Genomic DNA, 27,207 nt, shown 5'->3' on the forward strand with positions numbered 1-27,207 from the left:
TAATGAGCGGTCAAGTTGATCTCTACCGCGGTTTCAGGTAGAGATTTTACCACGATTCTAGAGTTAAAGTTCATTTTTTTAAATACTTTGCCGCTATTTGTTTAACAATATTTAATAAAAAAATATCTGAAAAAAAATACCAATCTTCGATTTTATGTAAGAATAAAATATTATAAAAATGAAACTAAAATAATAATTTTTTACTTTATTTCTCTTCTCTAAACTGCATTTTAAAAATTAAATTTTTTTATTGAAATACTCAACTTATCGTGAGATACAAAAAAAATAACAAGCGTTACTGAATTTATGTTTATGATGTTTATATAGATATATACACATACACACGCACGCACGCGCGCGCGCACACACACACACACACACACACACACACACGCGCGCGCGCGCGCGCGCGCGTGCACATAGTCGCATGTTCATACACACGTACACTCATACAATCAACAGATAATGTTTTTAATTGTTTTTTGTAATTGCTTTTTATAATTAAAAGTGCCTTGTTATAATATTAGTTAGTATTCCACAACTCTCTTGTTATTTCACAAATGCATTCTATTTTCCCTTTTTAATAAATTGTAAATTACATTCGTTCTATATATTCAATGAACTTCTATCTATAAAGTAATTGATAGAATTCTATGGCTAATAAACTGGAATTAATAAGAATTTTATCACGTTAATATTTATTAAGTTATGTTAAAAACATAGTATTTCACCATTCCTTTTTTTTCTATTTATCATTATTTTATTAAATCCTTCAATTTTATTTATCCATATATTAAAAAAAATGTTTTCTAAATATTATAATAAAGCATTAATATTAAAAAAAAACATTTAAAAAATGTTATCTGCTGATTGGATATGTATATAAAATATATAAAATAACAAAATGCATTCTATATATTGTATTTTGTTATTTTATATTATTAACACACGATAATTACATCATTTAAATTTCATACAAACTAATATTTTAAATAACATATATTCTATATATTTAACGTTCTGTGCCGCGTAGATCACCGATGATTTATGCTGGACTTTCTATTGAAGTGGGGAAATATTTTGGCTATAAAGAAACATGTTAGTTTTTTATTAACTAAATAATTAATTAAAGTATTTTTTGTTTGTTCTGCATTCCACTTTATATTGCATTGATTTTTTTATATTTTTTTTGCAATTCTTTAGTTATATAATACAATTTCATAAATATAATAACTATGCTGCGTAGATGAACCAATCACCGGTGAACAAATCACATAAAATTCCGACACGGAACGTATTAATTTAAATATTATAATTGTTGCAATTCATTTTCATAGTTGCATTTTCCAAAACATGCCAAATTTAAATGTGTATCACAAATGATAAAAAAATTGAAAAATGATTAGTCATTGAGACATTCTTACATATAAAAAGTGAAGATTAAAATATTTGCTTCTATTGTTATCTATTATCTGTCTAAAATGCCATTGGCTGAAATATTACGATGATAATCGACCATTTTCTTATTTTAAAATGGTCCATATCCTGTAAAAGAAATTTTGTGTATAAGTATGAAAATTGAATAATACATTATATATTAAATTTACAATATAGAGAAAAAGGTGATATTATTAGCTGCCTTCTCTTTTTAATACCATTATGGACCTAAATGGTTTCTCGTCCAATGAACGTTTAATAATTTTGATTTCCATATTTATTAACATTAAAAGTTACCAACATTAGATTCAAAATGGCAATTATTTGCACTATTCTTATAATAAAAAGTTCTATTGACGTATTAAAGCTACTATACAAGAACAGAGTACTAAAGAAATGATTCCACAAGTAATTATCAGAATTCGTCACCTAGTAACAAAAATGATACCAGGGCCTAATCTTCCATACATGGTGCAAGAATAAAAGGGAATTTAATTAAAACATTGCGCATAATGGTGGCTTGATGAATAGAAAAATCAATCAAAAACTTGTCCTGAAAGTCATCATTCAGGCGCATCAGTATAATTAATCTAGTTAAAACCTTTGAAGCAAATATCTGATTGATCAAAGCCCCCCACCATCACTTTGGACGACTACGCATCCACGAGAGCGTGCCATCTTGTATTTTTACACCATATACTTCGAGGACAACGTTTGTGATGCCCTCACGGTCGGACAAAATAAAACTATCATTATTTGTCAGTATTGTTCAGAAAGAATTTATGGCTACTCATAATTTCAAATTCAAACAAAAATGTAATTGTGTCCAACAATTTGTGTTGTAAATCCGACAAATAAATTTTACTGATCTTATCAATAGGTTAAAGAACAGGTTTCTACCAGTTGAGCAACAAAAAGTTCAGCAACATCTTTTCAAATTAACGATTAAACTCAAAGTCGATTTATAACACGAAGGAGACTTACAACACAATTATGAACTGCCAAACACAATTAAATTCTTCTGTCTGAACATTACTGATAAATAGCGACAGCTTCATTTTGCTGGCCGCTAGAATAAACACTGTCTCCTCAAAATATATGGGAGATTATAGGTCTTGTAATACGAGCGGCCATAATATCTACATGGTTTATAATATCACCTTCTCTAATATGTATTATATTGTAATATGTTTACTTGGATTTGGGGGTGGATGTCCCAATCTATACATATCTGGAGGAACAAATCGTGGTGGAAATGGTCTGATTGGTGCCATTAAAGTTGGATGTCTACCTCTTCCCATAGAAGGAATCTGTCCTCTTAATGGAACCATAGGACTTACTACGATTGGTCTTGGAGGAAAACTCTAGAAATACATTAACAAGAAATAAATGAGAAATCCAATGATCTATAAAAGTATTCATTATATCAACAGCTAAGTTTGTATATATTTTACTCACGCCATAATAGATAGGCACAGGTATTGGTGATTCAATATAATGTGGTGCTATATCTCTTCGTTCCCTGGATCTATCTCTGTCTCTATTTCTTTCTCTATCCCTATCTCTATCTCTGTCTCTATTTCTATCCCTATCCCTATCCCTATCTCTATCCCTATCCCTATCCCTATCCCTATCTCTATCTCTATCTCTATCCCTATCCCTATCCCTATCCCTATCCCTATCCCTATCGCTATCCCTTCTTTCATAAGAATATTCATTTGATCTTTCACGATATCTGTCACGATAAGATCTCTCTTCTATAAATGATCTGTAATAATAATAATTACAGTAGTGATGATCATAATCATAAAAAAATAGTTTGACATTTTTCTATTGTACAGTTTCCCAGTTAAGTCAAATTAAATCAAATCAAATAATAGAGAAATCAAATCAAATATCTTTAAATCATAACAAATAAAAATAATAAAAACAATAAAAAGTACTAAAATTTATAAATTGCAGAACTAAAATTTATGAAAAATAAATTTATATTAATGATTTTATTTTATACCTGGAATGTGAGTTGCGCGGTTCTTTAGAACGCGATCGATTATCATGTTTAGTTGTATCTCTTTCTGTATATTTGTCTTTATATTCTCTATGTTTCTCTATATTACTTCTCCTATAAAACATAAAAAAAATGTACTTTTTAGATATTTAAAGCGGTTGCTAAATCGTTATCAATTATACAATAATTGGTTGTTTTTGATTACTTGTCTTTGACTTGTAATAATACTTATAAAAATAAGGTTGGATTCTTTTTTTATCTCAATAAATAAAATTACATTGCTTTACCTATCATTTTTTCGAATATCCCGATTTTCCATCTTGCTATCCTGATGCTTCAAATCCATACGACGTCTAAAATCATAAAAAAATAAATTAAAAATTTATATACGTAGTATAGATACAATACTGTCATAGCGTATTAAATAAACCTTGATTGATAAGAAGACAGATGTCCAGAATTATAAATACGATTTCTGCTAGGACTCAAAGATGAAGATCGTTTTCTCGAAGTATACGCCTTCATTACCGAGGCTGTAATATTATAGCGTTAAAATGTGCAAATTGTTTAAAAATGCTCTATTGCATTCGTTACTTCCCTAATAAAAAAAAAACTGATAGAAAATGATAGAAAGTTCAAAAAACCTGATTTAAAATTCTATCGTTTTAAATCAGGTTTCTTGAACTTTCGTTTTCTATCGGTATTTTTTATCAGGGTTAAAGCATTAAAAATAAGAAATTAAAATATAATTTGTTTCTCTAAAAGTGTATAAATAAAATATATACATCAACAATATAGTTATATTCTACATAAATACATTGTAATACATGTAAATACATTATATATAAATATTTTACTTTAATATTTCCTTAAATACTCTTACTTTAATGTTACTCTATAGTCTGTTTTTTTCAGCTGCACTTCTTGCAAAGTTTATTTTTTCTTTTGTTTTATTTTATAGTAGGAAAGCAAAAGAAAACATGATAAACTGTGTAATTAAAAATTACAATTAAAAAAAGACTATTAGTAAAGAACGCATTAACGAGAAAAATATTTAAGGCAAAAATTATAGTTTAATGAGGAACAAATAAATACAAGATTACTTTTAGAAAAATCAATTATTCAAGATTACAAAGGTAATAGCTAGCTTTTTAAATAAAATTATATAATTGTTTTAAATAATATGATCTAATTATTCTGTACATAAAAATTTTAAAACAAGAGTTACCAAGAAATTAATAAGAAATAATTTACGATATATTTTTTTATTTTATATCAAAATATACTAAATATAATATACTAAATATAAATATACAAAATATACTAAATATAAATATACAAAATATACTAAATATAAATATACTAAAATGTAGTATAAAATATCTCGTGAAATATTGATTTTTTAATAATTCTATTTACTTTCCTAAACAGAATAATTAAACAAATTATATAAAAAATTATATAATTCCATTTTTAAAATAAAAAACAGACCCTCATGTAATACTAAAAAATTATTTTTTCCAAATTGATTTTATTATTTGTCCTCTCCCTTTCTTAGATCAATTTTTGTCTGAAATATTTTTTACGATAATACTTCATTTACAATTCATATTCATGTTGAGCAATTAAAATAGGATATTCTATAATAATACAGACTATATCGTAAATATAGTGCATATAAAAAAAGTTGGAACTGCAGAATATTTTGAAAAATATAAGTTTTATCAATCTTATCTTTGAGTATTGTTGCCAAGTTCAGGACAAGATCACTTTGAATTTTTAAAATAGAACATTACTTTTTATTGCATATTATTATAGCCCTTCTTGAGATGAACCCTTTGTTTAAAATGTAATTTTATCCATTTTGGATCAGTCGTTTCCAAGTTATCAAAATCTTTATGAAATTTCAGATAAGATGTTAATAGCTTGAAGCCTAATCAGGCCCAAGTAGATTTTTTAAACTGAGGACCTTCGTTTTTTATCACAAATTCGAACATTTTTCTTTTTAAGAATGTCAATAATATTGAATTTTGCAAACACATAATGCAAAGAATTGATGCAAAATCTAATTTTCTATTCAGCATAAGTAAGTTCAATCAAATCACTATGTAAACCTCGATAACTTTGAAACGATTAATCCAAAATAGATAAAATTAGTGTTAAGAAAAAATTACAAGGCTATAAAAATACGTAATAAAAAAGTTTATTAAATAAATTTTACTAAAAAAATTAAAATAACTTTATCCTGACCTTTGCAACGCCATTCGATAATAAACGACTTTTTATACACCCTGTATGTAGTAAAAATATTAAGTGTATTATATTTTTCTTATTCAAAAAGTTTCGAGTATTTAAGAAAAATTAAAATGCAATTTTACATATTTATTGATTTAAAAAAATGAATTAATAAATATACATTATATAACAAACCTGATTGTTCTTTATCTATAGCTACAACTGTACGTCGTTCTTCCACTTCATTAGTTTTGGCTACAGCCCTCTTTATTTCTTCCCTATCGAATATTGGTTTACACCCTTCTCCTATATAATTATTATATTATATTCTCTGTCATATTATTTCATTATTTTATCATATAATACGTTCTTGAACATTATAATCTTTAATAATATAAATCTATATATGTACAAATAAAAAAGTTTCAATAATCCGTATAGTTTCTTTTAATTATTTAATCTTCTTACACTTATATTTTATTTTAAATTATTCTTTAATTGTTACTTTTGCTTATTATTATGACAATAGCAATGGTATTATTATATTCATTACATGTTTGCGCAAGTGATAAAAATATTTATATTATTAAATTAGATTTAAAAAAGAATTTTATAATCTTAGTAGACGTATATAAGAAAGTAATATTTTATAATTTCTAAATATTTTATAATTTCTAAATATATTAATTTAAAAAATAGAATAGGAATATAGGAAAAAATTTAAATAGAATATAGAAAAAAATTTTAATATAAAGCATGATAAAAAAATTATACAGTACTTAGATGATGTAACACTTGCAATGAGTATAATTGTTGTCAATAATAAGACATACAAAAAATTGATAAAACTTTTTCTTGTTAATTTATTAATATTATTCAATTATGTATAAATTCTCAAATTTAAGTCAAAAATAGAATTAAATTATTATATATTTCATAGTTTTAACAATTTTCAAGAACATTCTGATATACATGCATAAAATATAAAAATTTGTATTAATATGTATTTTGTTCATATTTGTACATCATTCTTTGTAAATGTGAAATTTATATTTATTTAATATCTTTAGTATGTAATAATTATTAAAAAATATTTATTTTATAAAAATATTTGAAAAACTTTTCATAAACTTTCAAAATACAATATTTTTTTATAATGATTTAATATGCAACTAACTCTTTCTAAATTTGATTAAAATTAGTAATTTTTCATTATTATTTAGTTTAATTGGATAATAGTAACAAATTGCAAAAAATCTTCAGGGGAGAATAATGATAACATGTAATAATAATCTTACATGTAGTATGTAAGAATATTACTACATATAAGATTATCACTGCAGAGGATCACATCTTCCAATGTAGAGGATCACATCTTCTAATGTAGAGAATCACATCTTCTAATGTAGAGAATCACATCTTCCAATGAAAATATAATGTATCTTCCAAAAAATATATTGCGTTGTATCTTCCATTGTTGGTAAAGTGCGATTCAATGTGTGAGATTAATAACATTATAAAATTAATATATTTAATTATCAATATCTAGAAATTAATCTTTTGATGATTAAGTTACAATTTAAAACAATAATATTCAATAATTTTTTATTAAATATATATTTTCACAAATTTTTTATTTTTTTCCATTTTTACTAGAATATATATTTTTTATTTCTATAAATGTGTATTAAAATTCAATAATAATATTTTAATGATATTCCAAATTCCTTAAAATTATTAAAAATACATAATTAAAATTTCTAGTTTATTTTAGTATTGTATTTAATATAAAAAATTTAATTTATAATGATACATATAAACTTCTAAAAATAATGATCTAAAACAAATGCTAAATACCAGTACAAAAATTATTTTTATATTAATATTTTGTGTATTTCTAAACAGTAAATTTATAATCTTAATATTTAAAAATGTGCAATAGTTGATTATCAGAAAACATTTCTTTTATAAATACATAGTAATTAAAATTCTTATGCAACAATAATTAGATTTGAATAAAAATAATTAAAATATTTAATAACTTATCTCTATTATTTATAGTTTAATTGTACAATGAATTATCAGATTATAATCTTCCATAGAGAATATCACATTGATATAACAATATTTTTATGTTTTCTGTTTTTAATTAAAAATTAGCATACAATAATAGATATTTGTAACTTAAAAAATGAGATTTACTAATATATCAACCATTTTGAAATTGATATTCAAATAAATTAAATAATTTAGAAAATGATAATTTTAGTAAGTACATTTTACGCATACCTATTTTTTAAATTTGTATTACATTTCTTTATTATTAAGAGATTGATTGTTTCAATTACATTAAAATTATTAAAAATTTACGATAATAAAAATATTAATCTTGAGTGCTACAAATATTAGATATCAATATATATATATATATATATATATATATATATATATATATTAATCATAAAACAAATATGTATTATAATTATATTATTATACTAATAAAATCATTTTTTAATTTTTATATACGAAAAAAACATGATATTGAAAGTATTATATAAGTTTCTGTTTGTTATCTAATTAATTTTAAACTTTAGAATTGCTTTTTAAAAAACAGATGTTTACCTATTTACGTAAATCCTCATCGTTTATTCTATTTTGTCTTCATCGCAAATATTTTTTTTCTTCAATCACCTGTCATTCCTAATATGATTTTAATGTGTCCCACTTTCGAGATTGTTCTGTTATCCTGTCAAACATAAAATGTTCCAATTTGAGCAATATTGATAATAAAAATCAATTTTAAGTTGCAAAAAATTCTATGCACTCACCCAGCATAAAGTCCACTTTGGATTAGAAATCTTGTTGTATTAATCTTCTTGCATCATTAATACAAAAATTTTTTTAATGTATTTTATTTTCAAAAATTAGCAATAATAAATTATGTTTGTTAGTCATAAATGCAAAAAAAATAAGATTTTATAAAGGTTAATCATTAAAAAAGTTATTTAATCTGTACAATATATTCTGTATACATATTTTATTTAATGTAATTACTGTATAATATATAATAATCAAAATTTAAAAAAAATGTACTTTAGTATTCTGAAAGTATACACCCGATAAAAAATTTTTCAAATATAATTATATACAGTTATTGTATAATTATATAATTTTTATATATTTTATATAATTTTATACTTTTCTATAAAAATTATGCATAATTATATTAATTATATATAATTATAATTTTTTAATACATTTGGACATATTTGATACATAATTATGTATAGCTATATATAATAATATATAACTATATATGATGAATTTTTTACCGAGCATGTTTCTTTCGCCATATTTAATTAATTTTAATTTTAAATTGCAAAAATGTTTACCAAATTTGTTTTTAAATATCTTCCTTATTTATTATTTATCTTAAATAATTTCAACTACAAAAAATTTAAATTTGTTTTGTAAATTTTCTTCAATCGTCTTTGTACACCCACGGTTATTCTGTCCGAGGAAATTTCACAAACTGAGAAATCACCATCTTTTTATATACTCACAGTTCATGAGTAACGTAATGACCAATAAGCTCTAATTGTTACGTTAATCATAAATTACAAGTATGTAGAAAGATGGCAACTTTTCAGTTTGTAAAATTTTCCCAGGGACAGAATCGATGACCATGGGTGTACCATTCCTTCTGTAGCGCTGACATAACAATGTCTTCCATGAAATAGAATATCTTCCGTGATGTGATTTTTATCTCCGAATATCTTCTCCATTCATATCCACTTATTGATTGTATAGTCTCAATATTGTCAGTAAAAAATCTGACCAGATCTAATTTTATATTTATTACAAATTTGAATTTTATTCAATACAATACAAATCCTAATAAGACCGGGAATTGTAATAACAAATTGAAATAATAAATATGACATTACCGATTAAAACAATTAAATAATAAACATAAAACAGTTCTTAGTGCTCAATAATTTGTTTAAGAATTTTATAAACATTCATAAGATTTCCCCAAACTGCGTGCAGCAATTTTGCAAGACTTAAAACACAGCTTTAAGAAAAAATCCGCAAATGTAATATTACAAAATTAAATTACTAATTAATTTTATTTTATTTATTTGATGTTTGTATGCATCTCTACTATCCCTCCTAATCCCGAAAAATTGTAAAAAAATTATTACAAAAAATATTATCTCAACCAGGGTTTGAGCCTGGATCCCGCTAACTATGCGGGATGTTTTAATTTTATTACTTTTTATCTTCAATTTCTTATTACACTTTTCGATTATATTAGGATTATTTGTATTTCATTACTATTGTATCATTAATACAATATCTTTTAGAAAGTAAAATTTTCTTCAGATATGTATAAGTATGTGTACTTTTAAATTAATAAAAATATAATTCAAAATTACATGTATTTAAAAATTTTTTTAAGACATTGCTTTTTCTATACTATAGAACAAGAACATATCTGTATTGAAAGTAAATATGCGTATAAAATTTTTTTTTAATATTCTTGTATTAGAGAAAAGCAGAGAGGTGGTGGCATTTTTGTTTTGTTTTCTTAACATAACTCAGTGAATATTTACGCAACATAATTCTTATAAACAATTTGTTACCTATTGAGTTCTACCAATCCAGCATAAAAAACGAAAGCAATTTACTATTTACTGAATAGAAAAAAAAGGATAAGTTTGTAAGAGAATTGAGGGAAAGGGATCATGACATAAACTAATGTCGTAAAAGCTATTTTTAATTATAAAAAATCACAAATTAATAATCCTTTGCAGATTTTACACACTAATAAGTGCCACAAAACAAGTTTTTATGAACATTTTTTAAAATATATTTTATTTGAAAAAAATGTTTAATTCTTTGGTTTAAAAAATTTTTTAAAATAATTTTTTTATTGCTAGTAAGCATTATGCCCATAATAAGGTTATAAAGTTGCAAAAGTGATAATATCAGTAATACAAATTATTCACAACTCTCTCCAATAAATAATTTTATATGCCGAATTTATACATCCATTACGTCACACATTAAATTCAATTACGTTATTTAAAAGCTACATTCAAGACTTACTGCTAAATTAAAATTAAAAATTTAATATCTAATATATTTCTCAAAGTTACGTAAAAAGTATACATCTGTAAAAATCGCTACTATCTGCAAAACTGAAATTTAGTTTTTATAGCAGCACAGTGAACACTAATGACCAATAAACATCCTACAATGTCTAAATAGATTGTAATTTTAACGGTTGCTGTTAGAATTCAACGCGAATTATACAATATAATATCTCACCATCCCACATCTATTTCATGACTTCTCTCTTCTAAGCAAAGTTATTTGAATATATTGGAAAAAAGTAAAATAAAACTCCACCCATTCGTTGTTCATTATAAAATTAATTGTAACAAATTTCATTAATCTTTATCGTAAATTTTCTTCAATCATCATTGTTATTGTAGCATTGACATAATAATGTCTTTCGTAAAATAAAATATCTTGAATGTAGTATCTGGATTAATGTTGATATATCTTCTGTAAAATATTTTTCGTGAAGTGTTCAGATATCTGGATATCAGGATATACATTTTCAAGCATTTTTACAATCTGTCTTTCTGGTATTGTTGAAAAATTTGATCCAATCTAAACTTATATTTATTACAAACTTCTTTAATTTTATTGCTTTTATATCTTAAGCAAAATTTTCTTTATATATATGTATGTATAGTCTTTTAGAAATACAACTAAAAATCACATATACTTTTTTTAAATCTAAAAAATAGACATTGTTTTTTCTATAACATAGAAAAGGAATATAATATTTGTATTGTAAATAAATTAAATGTACAGATAAATTTTTTTATTTATATTGTATTAAATAAATTCATTATTTTAATATTTAAAAAAAGTCAAATAAAACTCTATCTTTCATTATTCATCTTAAAATTAACTGTAAAAAATCTAAACTTGTCTTAATTGTGGATTTTCTTCATTCTTATCGTAGCACTGATATAGCATCTTCTGTGAAATAAAATATCTTCCGTGTTGAGATATTTGGATATCAAGCTATCTGTTTTCGAGCATTTTCATATAGTATCTTTTTAGTATTGTTGAAAAATTTGATCCAATCTAAACTTATATTTATTGCATACTTCTTTAATTTTTATTATTTTCATTATTTTCACCGATACAGTAACATCTTTCGCTAAGCAAAAATTTTCGCGCGCGCGCGTACGCATGTGTACACATGTATGTATGTATGTATGTGTACAGTATAGCTCGAAATTTACAATCAAAACACTAGACAAGAAATAATGTCATAAAGATTTTCGATAATGTAAAATTAAAAAATCGGACAAATTAAAGTGATGCTTATATAAAACAAATCAACAATTAAAAACGAGAATTTTTAAATATAGAAATCACATTAATAAAAATACAAACATTTCCTTTCTGTAAATATCGAACATAAGTTGAGTCACAGATATGATTTCAATTAATGGAAATAATTGAACGTTTTTTCATGAAAAAGATTAGTATTAAAAATAACACATTAAACCCGTCAAAATCCATGACACTAAATATTTATTATCGAAATTTACGGTATTATACATGATAATGACTCAAAAAAATCAAAACATTTGAAAACTTAATGTATTATTAATGTTAAGAAAGATTGAAATTTGCGCCTCATTAAATTAGAAATCCTTTAAACAAAGTAGCGACATGAGAAAATTCCATGTTTAACAAAAATCCTGCGAAAAAAAAAGGAATGTGTATGGTCTCAGTTTATTCAACAGTATTGCTGTTAGTTTTAGTTATAAGATAAGATGCAATAGCTATACATGCAAAGAGAGGTTAACGGTCAATAACGAGCAATTTAATGTAAGTTTTAAATATTATAATCCTCGTTTATTCATAGTACGTTTCGACTAATAGAGGGTTTTCTTTAGCAATAATTTTCAATTTTTTAAATTATTGAGTTACATGTTTAAATAACAAACATAATATTGTAATAATTTAATGAAATAACGATAGCAGATACGTTCCACAGTAATTTTAGAATATTATCGCAAACATAAATTTTAGAACGTAATCAACCACGTTAGAGTAGAAACAAAAATCAATAACATTATTTTCGTTGTAATAATATTGTATTGCGCAATAAACAATATTATTTTATACACAAGATCTATTTATTCTCATTTCTTAACATAAATAATTTTTTAACACAATCTCGAAAATAGTATGATTCAAAAACTGGAATAGTCGAAAGAATGCAAACTAATCAGTGATAACTGTATGAAACTACTTTGATTATAAGCTCTTCACATTAACTGTGCCTGTCTCTCATGAGTGTTTAAAGCTGGTCAATCAGGTCAATTACAAACTATGTTTGTAGACATTTTAGTCACACGTCCATTAATCGCGCGTATGGTAATATTAATGACCACATGACAGATGATCATCTAAATGTAACTTGTGAATATTTTTAAGTCTGATATCTCGAAAACTATTGCTTGAAATAAAAACTTACAAATAACTATTTTACTTAAAACTAGAACTTTTTTATTATATTTTAATTCATGAACTTTGGAACATCATATATGTGTATATAAATAAATAAATACAAATATACAGGCTGATTATTAACGAAGGTGCCCACTTTTTAGCATAGGAGCACGCATTTATAATTTCTAATATATGTTAGAAATAGGTATCCGTCGGTAAATCATGCTCTTACGGTAAAAAGAAGGGACATTCATTAATAATCACCTTGTATATACACATATTAGATAACTGGAGATTATATAATAATTTTTAAAATCTCTGAGACTGAACAGTTTTCCAATACATAAATATAACATTTATATCAGAAGTAAATTAAATATATAGATTATTTATGTTCTTATTATGCGAATATTAAATAAACTTATTATGTATGTAAAACGCTATGTATAAAACTTTATCATTAATCCATGTGTTTTGTTTATTTAGCAATAATATGCTAAATTTATTAATTACAAATAAAGAAAATATTTTATAAAGAAAACATTAATATAGTAATATAGTATTATTCTGCATAATCGTCTTACTTTTTCCTCCGCGCAATCTCTTAATCCTTGAAACCATCCTTTTGTTATTTCGCAATCCCTTATAAAATGTACCAAATTATTCATCTCCGCCTCGCAGAAGATGCATTTCCTTTCTTCCTTCTCTAACCAATGCTTGTCCAGTTCCATATTCCCACATCTTAGTCTCATTAAAGCTTTTTTCCCCTTTTTTCTCTTTTCTCAATTTACTCTTCTCTAAGTAGCTAGGTACCCTGCTCTCTTCCATGAACCTTCTATATCTCTTATTATACTTTGCCTCTCTAATCTTCTTCCTGTCATTGAACATTCCTCCCTCTTTCCCTTATTTCCTCAATTAAATCTCTTTCTATCCTTGACATACCATCTATCGTTACTACCCCCAATCATTACTATTATAATACATTTCCCTTTCTGTTCCATATAAATCCTTTCATCCTTTTTTTCTTTTTTCCAACCAACATAATTTTATCTATCTCCTCTTCCATCATTTCAATCTTTTCCTCTGTATTTTTTTGCTCTGATACTCCATACAATTCTTAGCTTATTCATTCTCAGTTCCCTCAAGTATTTTGGTGTACAAAAATCCAGTCTAAATCCATCTTATATAATCCAACATTACTTTTTTAATTCTTTTCTTTCCTCCCAACCCTAAAATTCCGAGCGGATCCCGACAGCATACCACCATTCACAGCGGCCGGTGGTTAGAGTTTTTCCGTTGGTTGGGTTGGATAAGTAAAGATGATTGGTTGGTGGACTACCGCACCGTGCGCTATCCGACTCCGTCCTAAAATTCCACCCCGTAAGACATTATACTTTCCACTTAATACATAAACAGCATCCATTTCTTTAAAAAATCATTCCTGCAAATTCTTTCTCTTAACCCCCACACCATGTTCGCCGCTATCTCACATTTTCTCCTTAATTCTTTTGACACTCGTAATCATCGTTAAAATTGAAACTAAGATACTTGAACGTCTGCAACTCAATTTCCCTTTTTCCCATTCCCATTTAATTTTCTTTTCCCTTCTTTCTTAGTTAAAGACCATTATCTTTGATTTATCTGTATTCAACTTTTGTTTCCTTTCTCTTAAAAATTCTCTTAGTGTTCCCGTCATATCTATCATTGCTTCCTTATTTTTCGCTAGTAGTATCAGGTCATCCACATATGCAAGCGCCTATACCTTTTTTTTCTTAATTTTATTCCACCTAATCCTTTCTCCTCTAAACGCTCGTCTCACTCCGCTATATACATATTAAATATATCTTTGCTTATCTTAATAAATCATAAAAAATTTAATCTTACCTTCATTATGAAGTTCCTTTCAGGATTTTCTTAGTTTTGTAGCGTTAACATTGGGTTGTTGGAAAAGTCATAACGTATTTTTGCAACAAAGGGCTCTAGTTTATTTTTGGAACTACTAGAGTCATTCGCATCTATGTTATTATTATGTCATTTGACAGTTTACAGTTCTAGTTTTATTCTAAAAAAAAAATTTAGCGATTTAGTTAATTTTGGAGATTTTATAATAAGTTGAAGATGAAAGACCAAACTGTGCATTTTCGCCATATATTACTGTTTGTACTTCCGTAAAGGAAAAAAACGCGCGTCAGGCTTGTAAAAAAATTGCATAAAATTTATGATGACAATGCTGTACAAGAACGTCAGTGCCAATGATGGTTCATGAAATTCTGTGCTGGTGATTTTGATCTCAACCATTGTCCTCGGTCAAGAAGGTCCATCGAAGTTGATGACGACAAAAGGCATTGATCGAGTCAAATCCACGTTACACGACACAAGAAATTGCAAGAATATTGAACATCCATCATGTAAGTGTTCACGGTCACTTGAAGAAGCTGGGATACATAAAGAAGCTCGATATTTGGGTTTCTCATGAACTCAAAAAAGTTTATTTGATGGTGCGTATAAACATCTGCAATATGTGAAGAAAATGATCCTTTTTTTGAAGCGACTGATAACTGATGATAAGAAATGGATTGTTTACAACAATTTGGAGCGCAGTCTTAGTCCCGGCGTAATGATTTGTCTCAAACGACATCAAAAGCAAACATTCAGAGGAAAGTTATGCTCTTAATGTGATGGAATTTTAAAGGTGTCGTGTTTTTCGAGCTCCCACCAAGAAACCAAATAATCAATTCGCGTATGTACTGTCGGCAATTGGACAATTTAAACAAATCCATCATCCAGAAACGTTAATATCCAGAACTCGTTAACCATAAAGAAGTTGTGTTCCATCACGACAACGCAAGACCACACACAAATTTGATCAGCCGTCAAAAATTATTAGAGCTTAGATAAGATGTGTTGCCACACCCACCATACTCGCCTAATCTGACGCCGTCAGACTTGCACTTGTTTCGCTCTCTTCAAACTCCTTGCGTGATATAACATTCAATTCAAATTATAAATAAACACCTTGTTCAGTTTTTTGTTGATAAAGAGATTCTATGAACGAGGAATTATGAAGCTCACTGAAAGATGGCAAAAGGTTATCGAACAAAATGGGCAGTATATCATTGATTGATATTTGTTCTTTATATAAATAAATGATCTTTGAAAAACATAGAAAAAATAGGTCATGACTTCCGACAACCCAATATTTTCTGTAAAGAAAAATTTTTTAATTAATGTATAAATCTTTTCATAGTAATTAAAAATTAAGGCAAATTAAGATATTGATTGTACAACATCAGAAGAGAGAAATACCATGCAATGAATTGATTTCCATGTACAGGTTTATTTTTAGTTTTCTTTTAAAAGTATAATAATCCTAAAACCTGTAAAATATACAAACTGAGGAAATGGTATAGATTCTCAGCTATCATGGCAATTTTTGATTAAAAAATATACTATTACTTTAAAAATTATTTAATATTTATATGAAACAGATGCCTTAAGTTTGAATCATTTTAAGTTTCAGACTTTTTTAGGCAAGACTTTTTAGGTTTCAGGATTACAAAATTATTATATTTTTAAGAAAAAACTAAAAAAAACTAAAGATGAAGCTGTATATAACTAATATGTTACATATTATTTCTTGCCTCTAACTCATACAAACAATATCGCGCCAAAACCTGCGTGGTCCAACCAGGGATTTAAAAATCCAGACAAAATTTTAATTTTAAATTATTATTCGTTAGCTAATAAACGAAAGAAATCGCCTCCCCCAAAAAATTTTGATAGTAACAATTTATTAACTAAATAACGCTACATTATTTGTATTTCACCAATTATGTTTCAAATAACAAATAAAAGTCGAGTGTTTTTTACTAGTAATCCGGTTGGACCGGCGAAGTGTTTTTGTTGCAAGTGTATCATGATTTTTACTATTTTTATCTTTATTTCAATATGTAAGATAAGTGTACCTTATATGGCCTACTTGTTGTTTCTAAGTAGTTACATGATAAATTGAACAAATCAATATGTCATACAAATTGTCAACATGACTTGTTTACAACACTTGACTACTCAGTTTGTATATTCTGTTGGTAGTAAGATCAACAGAATTTTTTTATGTTTCTTATGAACTAATATTTTGTGAGAAAATTACTCCTGTCTATAATTATCAAGATAAATCTTTGAGGTTTACATGATTATAGTTTTATATTTATACTTTACAACGCTGTATTTAATTTATATTTTTATCATAATTTTTATTTCGTTCTGTTTATAACTAAAAAAAGAAAACTTTTTGTAAGGTAAGACTAAAAAATGTGGCCTAGATCAATAATGAATACACATACACATCAATTGTAATATTTTTTTGTAGCAGTTTTATTATTTCAGATCATAAATTTTTATCCATCTACTAAACTTTGATTTATAAGCCATGATTTTAAGAAGAAGTCAAGAAAAGTCAATTGTTTACTTATATAAATTGCTGATGAAAATAGTTCTTTGTATACTCTTATATGTTAATATTTTAATAAACATGTTAATATGTTAATATACTTATAAACTTATAAATATAGCATTGGATCACTTTATTATTCATTTTTAAAAAAAGAAAATATATAAATAAGCCATATTGAGTATATATGTATATACCGAATACAACCTAAACAGCTCTTCTTCTAAAAAAATTTCACTGCGCCAACGTATAATAAATATTAAAAATTATTTCATATTTTAAATGAACAATTAAACACATTTTTTATGTTGAATTTATCAGCTTTTACTTTTGGATCTAACAAAAAATTATAAAAAACCGCAAAACTTAGATAGGCCATGTAAGATACAGTTATCTTAATATAATAAAAAATTATTTTCATTATAATAAGAATAGGAATATTTTCATTGTAATAAATATAAGAATTCAGAACAGATCCATATTCGTGATAACAGAACATTCTAAAAATATTCTATTTTTTTTTTTACACAAACAATCACAAGATTTAGTTTAGAGCAAGATTTCAGACAGTGAAACTGATGACAAAAAAATAAGCAAAATGAAAAAGATGCTGATAAAGATTTAATTAACATTTTCCTTTTTGCCCTTACAAATGTGATAAAAAAAAGTGATAAATGCTTTTTCTGCAAAAAGTTTTTTTTATATTTTATATTTTATATTACTTTTTTCCCCATTTTTTTATAAATCAAAATTTGACTTTCACGTTGTCAAATGAAATTACAGTTAGGAATTCTTATGGTATAGTTCAATTGTAATTTGTAAACAGAGAAGTACATTAAACATGGAATATATTATTGGAATATTCTTTAAATATTATTTGAGTAAACATATTATTGGATCTGCACATCATTCTGATATGGAAACTTTTCAAGTTCTTGTATCAATATTTACCTTATATTCCGTATGAAAAAGTCGCAGATCAAAATACCTATACAACATGTAGACATCCTTCGTACATTCGATTTATCCTCAAATATCCTATTTATGTCTCCGTATTTCAGACGTCCGCAGAAAGTTCAAAACACGTATTCTGGACTATACGTATAATTGAACATCCAGAATACATCTTTTGGACATCTGAAATACAGAGACATAAATATGACATTTGAGGACATAAATCAGACGTTTCAAAGGCGTTTACGTGTTGTGTGAGTAGTAAGAAATTCTTCTTTGTTGAAAACATTTACGAGTATTTTTTCCTCGGTGATCTTCATGGAGTTCATTAATTTTTTTTTGTAGTAAACTCTTCATATGTAAAAGGACGAAACGTATCAATCTAGTGCCAATATAACAAAACGTTTATGCTATTGATACAATAGACATATTATTACTGCAAACTATACCGATGTGTTCGATGTATACCGATCTGTAACATAACTCTTCACTCATTGCAGTGCTAATATTCTGAAAAGAATAAGAACTTAGAAAAATATAATGATTTTAAAGAAATGTAACATTTTACCCTCTCTTCTCTTGACGATCACATCTTCAGGATTAAGTATATCTCGTTCCAGTTCGCTAACAGGTCCTTTTACAGGAATATTTCTATGAATATCAACTTTAATTCGACGTAGTTCCATAGTATTAATTTGTGCATTCTCAGGACCTCTAAACAAAGGTACTGATCCACTCGTAGATCCATCTAATCTAAAGAGAGTTTTAATAATTTGTTAAATTATTAGTAATTATTAGAGGAAAGTCACCAATACCGGTACATCACTTTGTTTTTAAATAATATTTCTTAAATAAAAGTTCAAAATAAAACTTTAAAAATAAAATACAAATTAAAAATGCCTTCTAACAGATGGTATAGCAGTTTTTATGTTTCATATTTTGTAATAATTAATATTTTGTAACAACCTAAAAAGAACGTCCGAAAAATTAGGACTTAACATTGACATATTAGTAGGTTAATGTATTATTTTACAATTTATATCTTATCTTGATTATGTTGGTCTACAAGCTAACGATTTATTTTAGCAGCTAAGTTTTCTTTTCGATCGTCAACTTGTACACGGCGCAACATTAAAAATTAGGCTTATCATAAAGAAAATTACCGGATGTATGGTCTATTTTCCAAGAGAAATGTATTGGTTTACACTGCCCAACGATTTTAAGTTTCAAATCGCATTATGAAAAAAATATGAAAGAAAAAATATAAACAAAATTATTTTAAAGAGCTACAAACATGTAAAATAATCAAATATTAATAATATACTCACTATTGTTTAAACTATACAATGTGCAAAAAAAATTTGTAGAAAAATTTTATTTTTATTTTTCAAGAATGTTTTTAAAAAATTTTATACAGAAAAAAAGCTATAAATGTATGAATTACGGGACTTTTTTTTAATTATTTAAGTAAATCATGTTTTCATCAGTATTAGTTTAGTGCAATGTTTCATATTTTGTAATAATATTAATAATATTAATATTTTGTAACAACCTATTCCTATTTAAACATCTATTCCTATTTAATTCTCGCAAAATAAAAGAGTGCTATTTTAGAAGCGCTATGCCATTATTGGCGACTTTCCTTTACACTCTCTATATTAAAATAACTAGATATCCTTTTCAAGTAATCAATTTTAAAAATGTCATTATTGTCACTGTAAAATTGACATAAATAACCAGTGATTGATCATATAATCTTCAACTGCAATAGTCACACTGTGTGCAGTGTGCAGTTAGCATTAAAAATATTATGAAGTATTCAACTGATTAATCAGGACAGAAAATTTTGCTTTGAAGCATTTGATTGAAGTGTCGTTTCATGATTAAATGTTTCACAGCATTTACAATATTAAATGGACTATAATCCTAAACAATAAAACAACATTGCTTCAAATTTTAACACATAAATATTTTTATACTATCTTGTAAACAATTTTTTCTAAAAGAATAATTTCTTTTATACTAATTAGGTTTTTATTTTATTTTGTTGAAATATCTTCTTTTTTTCCCAAATATTTTTAAATTCTAATTACATTTTTATCGAGTACCAATAAATGCTTGGATTATAATATATAATTTTACACACACACACACACACACGCACACGCACACATGCATATCAAATTAAAATTATTTTCTAATGCAGATTATTTTAAAAAGTTTAAAGAGATTTACGAGTTTTATTAATTAATTATGTCTCGACATAAAGTAACAGTCCCATGAATTGAAGCTGTATTGCCGTAATGACATAATTTTAATTTATTATTAAAAATTGTAATTCTATTTACATTATTTTTCAAATGAATCTTCGTATTCGAGTAAATTTCTTTATGCAATTAAAAATTAAAACAGCGCGCGACCGACCATGGTATCTCGAATATCGCCCGTAGCCGTATAGGTGCATAGCAGGGGATACCGAGTTTCTCCATGGTAGCACGTCGATTCGTGTCTTCTCTCTCGACCCAACGTCGAGCGAGGAGGATGCATTATCATAACACGCCCCCCCCCCTACTTTTTGCCGACCTCCGCCGCGCTGCCACGAAACACGTACCCTATGATCAGAAAGTACCGGGAATTTTTAAATAAAACAAAATAGAGTTAAATTTCAGGCAAATTTATTTTATCTCCTTCAAAATATGATCCATCTGAAGCAACACACATGTGTCAACGCTTGACCCAGTCCTCCATGCATCCCTGGTAGGCCGACGAAGGGATGGCCTTTAGTTCCCTCGTCGCATTCTCTTTGATCTCCTCGATCGACTGAAATCTCTTTCCATGAAGTGGCAACTTCAACTTGGGGAACAAAAAAAAGTCGCACGGGGCCATATCAGGTGAATACGGTGCTTGCTTGATGGTATTTACTTGATGTTTGGTCAAATAATTCATTGGTGTTTTTGCAAGAAATTCAGATCCTTCGGAACGAGCCTGGCTGCCACGCGTCTCATACCCAAAACATCAACCACAATATGCTGTGCCGTTCCATATGCAATGCCAAGTTCACTAGACATTTCTCTTAAGCTAGTATGACGATTTTCAAGCACCATTTCTTTCACTTTCTTCACGTTTTCATTGGTGTTCGACGTCGATGGACGTCCGGAACGAGGGAAATCTTCCACCACTGTACGACCACTTTTAAAGTCTTTATACCACTCGTATGCTCTTGTTTTTGATAGAGCAGATTCGCAAAATGCTTTTTGCAACATTTTCAGTGCATGAGCACACGAAATTTCGTTCGCAACACAAAATTTCAAACAAACTCTTTGTTCAACAAAATTATTCATGGTAAAATGCGGCAAAATGAAAAAAGTTGACTGATGTAAACAAACGCCAGGCAGACACTAATGATCGGATGGCACTAAAACCTGACAGATGTGCGTCTTAAGGTCGTACCAACATAAGAAAAAAAAATAAACCGGTTCCCGCATGCGCGGTACTTTTAAATAAAAAATTCCCGGTACTTTCTGATCATAGGGTATGTGCGCGCTTCGCGTGTGTGCAGCACTCGAGCGTCAACGTGGAGAAATACTATTTCTGCCGGTGCTTGTACATACATATACATGTACAACAAAGTGCATTAATGAGATCCTTTTTCGTTGTAGCTAGTTCAAAGGTCACAGCAATCTTAGCCAATCAGACGAACTCACTAAGCCAATAGCAACATATGATTGGTTAAACTGCTGGAGTTTCTACACCAAAAAAGGACCTCATTAATGCATCTCATTGTACATATACTTATACATGCTTGCAATGATCTTTACATTTCGGGATCTTTACATGTCGATTTCTGAAGCGACACCCACTGCTTCCCCCACGTACCGCTCGGCAGAGTACCTGCCGCGTATTCGCGAGCTCGACCTTCGAGCGGCGAGCGGTAGTGGGGGAAGCAATAGGCGTCGCTTCAGGAATCGACCCAAAATGTGCAGATCGTTGCAAGCACTAACATATACATATATACATACATATATATATATATATATATATATATATATATATATATATATATATAGTGGTCCAAAAAAAACGACTATACTTTTTCATGTGCTTCACTAAAAATCAAAAGCGTATGTTTCCTTTGCAAAAGTTTCCTTTTTTGTTCAGATTTTTAAAAAAATGTTTTAAAGGTCACTGTAGTCGTTTAAACACAAAAATCGACGTAACATAATATTTTAATTTTTCAAATCATATTGAGGCATATCTTGTTGAGTTAATCATTGAGATATTGTTGCCAGGAATGAAATATATGTATAAGCTTGAATTTTTGTAGCCAAAATTACTGACAGTAAGTCATTTATTTAATCCTTCAAAACTCGAATTTTTACAAAAATAAACATTTAAAGGCTTAAAAATTTTAACCCATCGCAGTCAAAAATTGTTTGTGGTATCGGTTTCCTTGTTCAATGGAGAATATATTATGATATACAGAAACTTTAACATTTATTGATAGATAGCGCAATAGTCATAAAATGCTTAAAAAATGCCATTTTTCTTAAGACTGGCTCACATACCAACACCAGATTTAATTTTTTTGACAAATTTTCGTTAAAGAAAAATATTTTTATATAAAATATACTTTTATAAAAAATATATTTTATAAAAGTTTTTATAAAAAATATTTTTATAAAATGTTGGTATGAGGGCCAAACTTAAAAAAAATCGCATTTTTTAAGCATTTTATGACTGCAGCGCTATCTATCAATAAGTGTTGAAGTTTCTCTATATCATAATATATTCTCCATTGAACAAGAAAACCAAAATCACAAACGATTTTCGACTACGATTGGTCAAAATAGGTTTTTTAAGCCTTTAAATGTCTATTTTCGTAAAAATTCGAGTTTTGAAGGATTAAATAAATGACTTACTGTCAGTATTTTTGACTACAAAAATTCAAGCTTATATATTAAGGTCAGTCAAATAAAAACGAGACTGACTGTATAACGAGCATGGCGCGAACGTTGATAACCTTTTTCTGTGTGTTTATGGACGTGACCTCTATTGGGAATTAGGGGAGAACGGCGCAAATGTTCACCGCTGTGTCTTTTGTTTGTTAGACGTGCTCGAAATGAGGTCAACGCGTCGTGTGTGCGTCCGACATCACTATGGAGGTCAGGAAAGAAGAACAACAAGGTATAGTGCGGTTTTTGATTGCGGAAAGAATGTCAGGAAGTGCAATTTATGACCAAATGTCTACTGTCTTTAGTAAACATAGTATGTCACGTACGCGTGTGTTTGCGTGGAATAAACAATTTTCTCGCATTCGTTTATTCCACGATAGCGACTTCTCAGTTTAGAAAATTTCCCCATGGACAGAATCAAAGTCGCTGGGTGTACTTTCCAAGTTATGACGCTTAAAAGTTAGAGTACACTGTAGCTTTCAAGCCTCATACCTCAAAAAGTACTCAACAAAAATTAACTTTTTTGTAGGGTTTTGGAAAGCTCTTGACACCAGCTATTAGATTTTGAAATAAAAAATAGTGTTTTTTTTTTTAAAAGTTAATGTGATTTCGATGTGACACCATTTAAGGTCAAATTGATAAGATCAGTAAATAGATCTTTTGAAAACCTACAACTGTTATCTGAAACACTTTTTCCTAAAATGCTTAGTTTTCGAAATATTTGACCATTGCCAAACTTTTGGGACACACTGTGTGTATGTATGTGTGTGTGTGTGTGTGTGTGTGTGTGTGTGTGTGTGTGTGTGTGTGTGTGTGTACATATACATATATATATATACATATACATATACATATATGTATATATATATATATATATATATATATATATATGTGTGTGTGTGTGTGTGTTTGTGTGTGTGTGTGTATGTACGTATGTATATATACACACATACAAATTCAAATTTTTAATTCAGGAGCTAGAAGAGTTTAAAGTTGACCACCAATATTATCATTATCTGATGGGCACTGCAAGGAGGTTGCTTAGTCAATGCTCAATGTATACAAAAAACAAAGTTTGACCAAGCAACCTCTCTGTGATGGTCATTGGGTAACACTGATGCCGGCAGGAAGTCAATTTTAAACCTTTCTAGCTTCTAAATTAATTTCAGAGATAATTGGTTATTCCCAGAATATTAAACTACTTTGTACATATGTGTGTGTATTGTAAACTCACTTTTCATGCAGACTACCAGATTTGGAAGTAATTGATGTAGATCTATCTCTGTACCGATGATGAGAGGGAGACTCACTGCTACTTTTACTTCTGCTGTGACACGAGGATTTTTCCTTAGCATATTTTAAATCTTGTGCACGTTTTCTTTCATACTCTAAAATCTTTTGCTGTTTCAATTTTTCGTGTTGTCTCTCTCGTTCTTGCTGACGTTGCCATTCTCGCCTACGTCTTTGTTTTTCTTCTTCAGTTCTTGAACGTAAAACTGAATAAGTATTGTGATCTTCATTACGTGTTGATCTTGATTCCTCATCACCTTTGAAAGTTGTTGATCTCAATGGATGCATTGCTAAAAATATAAAACAAAGTAGAGCCACTGCTGAAATATATTAATTAAAGATTTTAAAGATTCTAGTTAATACAAAAAATGTTATTGTTATGATAATTAGTAGCCATATAAATTTCACTCATTCAATTTCATCACTTTGATTATGGTTTAATTTATAATCATAATACAAGCCTGTGTAATATCCTTGCTTAATGAAACAAAGTAAAGAGAAAATAAAAAAATAGACATATTAACCAGGATTCTATTTCATACATGAAATGTATGATGCATTATTCGTATTATTAACTGAATATTAAATAAGGATAAATGACGCATCATGCATAAAATGGAACACAATCTACTAATTTAACATGTCAGCAGGCTTTATCAATAGATTGTGAGCAAATTAAATAGATGGCTATAATTTTCAGTCAAAATCTGATCAAATTGTTCAAAGGATTTGTGTTCAGTAGGCAAAAATACATAAAAAATGATTATTAATTCCACATTAGTATTACAAAATAATGTTGAACATTAATATCATACTGTTAGAAAAAACACAAAATTATCTTCTAAGTAGATAAAATCTTCAAGGTTTTTCCAAAAAATAAAATTAATTCAATCTTAGGACTGATTTTTTTACATATACTTGATTCATTTCGTAAAAAAATACTCACCATTAAATCTTCGTGAACAAGAAAAAAATTTTGACCACAATGTATCTGCTAGTCTTTGCACAGTGAATTAAGACCGTGCCTATTTTGTAGACCAGTAATAGTAAGTCAATTCCAAAATTCACCCAACGAAATCGTAAATAATTGCGGAAGAGATGTTCGATTCTTCGGTAGAATAAACCAGTTAAAGATTTTTATGACTTTGAAGTCTTGTATACTTTAAGCGAAACGGATCAAAATTATTAACAATTTCAAGTACACAAGACAACGTATTTGAATATTCAAAGTCTAAAATAGACTTTCGAATTATTCTGAATATTGTTTCACAAGTTAGTACTAATATTTTCATCTACAATAGTTAAAATAAAAAATAAATTTAATATTTTATTGAAACTATCACATAATGCACGTAACACTCCACCATATTGCGACATGTAACTTGCAACTTTGTTCCGCCACCGGTTGTGTTCCGAAATTTATTGTAAGCACTGAAAGTTTATAGTTTACGTCACGTATGTTATAGCTTTTTAGCTATAGTAATGAATTTCGGCAGTGAATTTCGGAACGCAGCCATAATAAGCAAGTTTTAGCGTAAAGGCGCAGTTACATGCAAGCGTCTAGAGTCCTATATAAAGAGAGAAGCGACATTGATGTCCAAAGCTCTGATTGGTAATCTGATTGATACTTGATTGGCTAAGCGAGCAGCCATATTGTGACCACAGCTGTTTGTTGGCTGTGTCATGATGTAAGAAGAAAGGTGAAACAAGTAACCAGATGCGCAGTAGACCATACTCTAGACCAATCAGAACTGGGTCCAAATTTTGAGATTTAATATGGCTACGGCTGCGGTACTGGGACGTATGTATACTTGTATTTATACGTGAATCTGAGATAATTGGTGAATCGAAGAAATTCAAAGCTACTTAAAAAAAGAAGAACGTGAAGGTAAGGTTGAGACTTTGTACATTAATGAAAATTGTGATTTCAAATTTTTTAAACTTGGATTAGAAGAAATTTGGAAAGTTATAAGAATGAGCTTATGTGTATGGCTAAATTGTTATATTTCATGTTTATAACAACAGTGTTTATTGCAACAGTGATTTGTGTTAAAGATAATAAATTTCAAGTATTTTTACATTTTTATATATTTTTTTTTTAACAACTTCTACATTTTAAGTACGTGTGACTACATATGATTGTTCGTATTTAAATTGCGCGGATATATTTGGACCCAAATTTCATTGGCGCATCACATTGAGCCACGCCTCTTACCGCGCATCGAGCCGCCGACGATGCGTGTTGTTTCACCTTGTTTTTTACATCATGGCTACACTAGTGTTACCAATATTATAATCACTACACAAGTGGACCAGTTTGTAGCAGTTGT

General features: G+C 27.7%; 1 protein-coding gene across 1 annotated transcript; it reads right to left on the reverse strand.

Annotated features, from left to right (window-relative positions):
• Positions 1–1,078: 1,078 nt before the first annotated feature.
• Traa (transformer homolog A) lies at positions 1,079–26,270 on the reverse strand. Its single transcript, XM_026132202.2, has 10 exons — positions 25,824–26,270; positions 24,822–25,167; positions 19,204–19,388; positions 5,876–5,986; positions 3,876–3,978; positions 3,733–3,798; positions 3,449–3,559; positions 2,896–3,205; positions 2,633–2,801; positions 1,079–1,545 (listed from the first exon to the last, which is right to left on the reverse strand). Exons 2-10 carry the CDS (start codon positions 25,163–25,165, stop codon positions 1,529–1,531), a joined length of 1,416 nt encoding a protein of 471 aa, XP_025987987.1. The 5' UTR covers positions 25,166–25,167; positions 25,824–26,270; the 3' UTR covers positions 1,079–1,528.
• Between the last annotated feature and the right edge of the window lie 937 nt (positions 26,271–27,207).

Source organism: Solenopsis invicta, chromosome 1 (assembly GCF_016802725.1).
Source record: "Solenopsis invicta isolate M01_SB chromosome 1, UNIL_Sinv_3.0, whole genome shotgun sequence".
Lineage (NCBI taxonomy): Eukaryota > Metazoa > Arthropoda > Insecta > Hymenoptera > Formicidae > Solenopsis > Solenopsis invicta.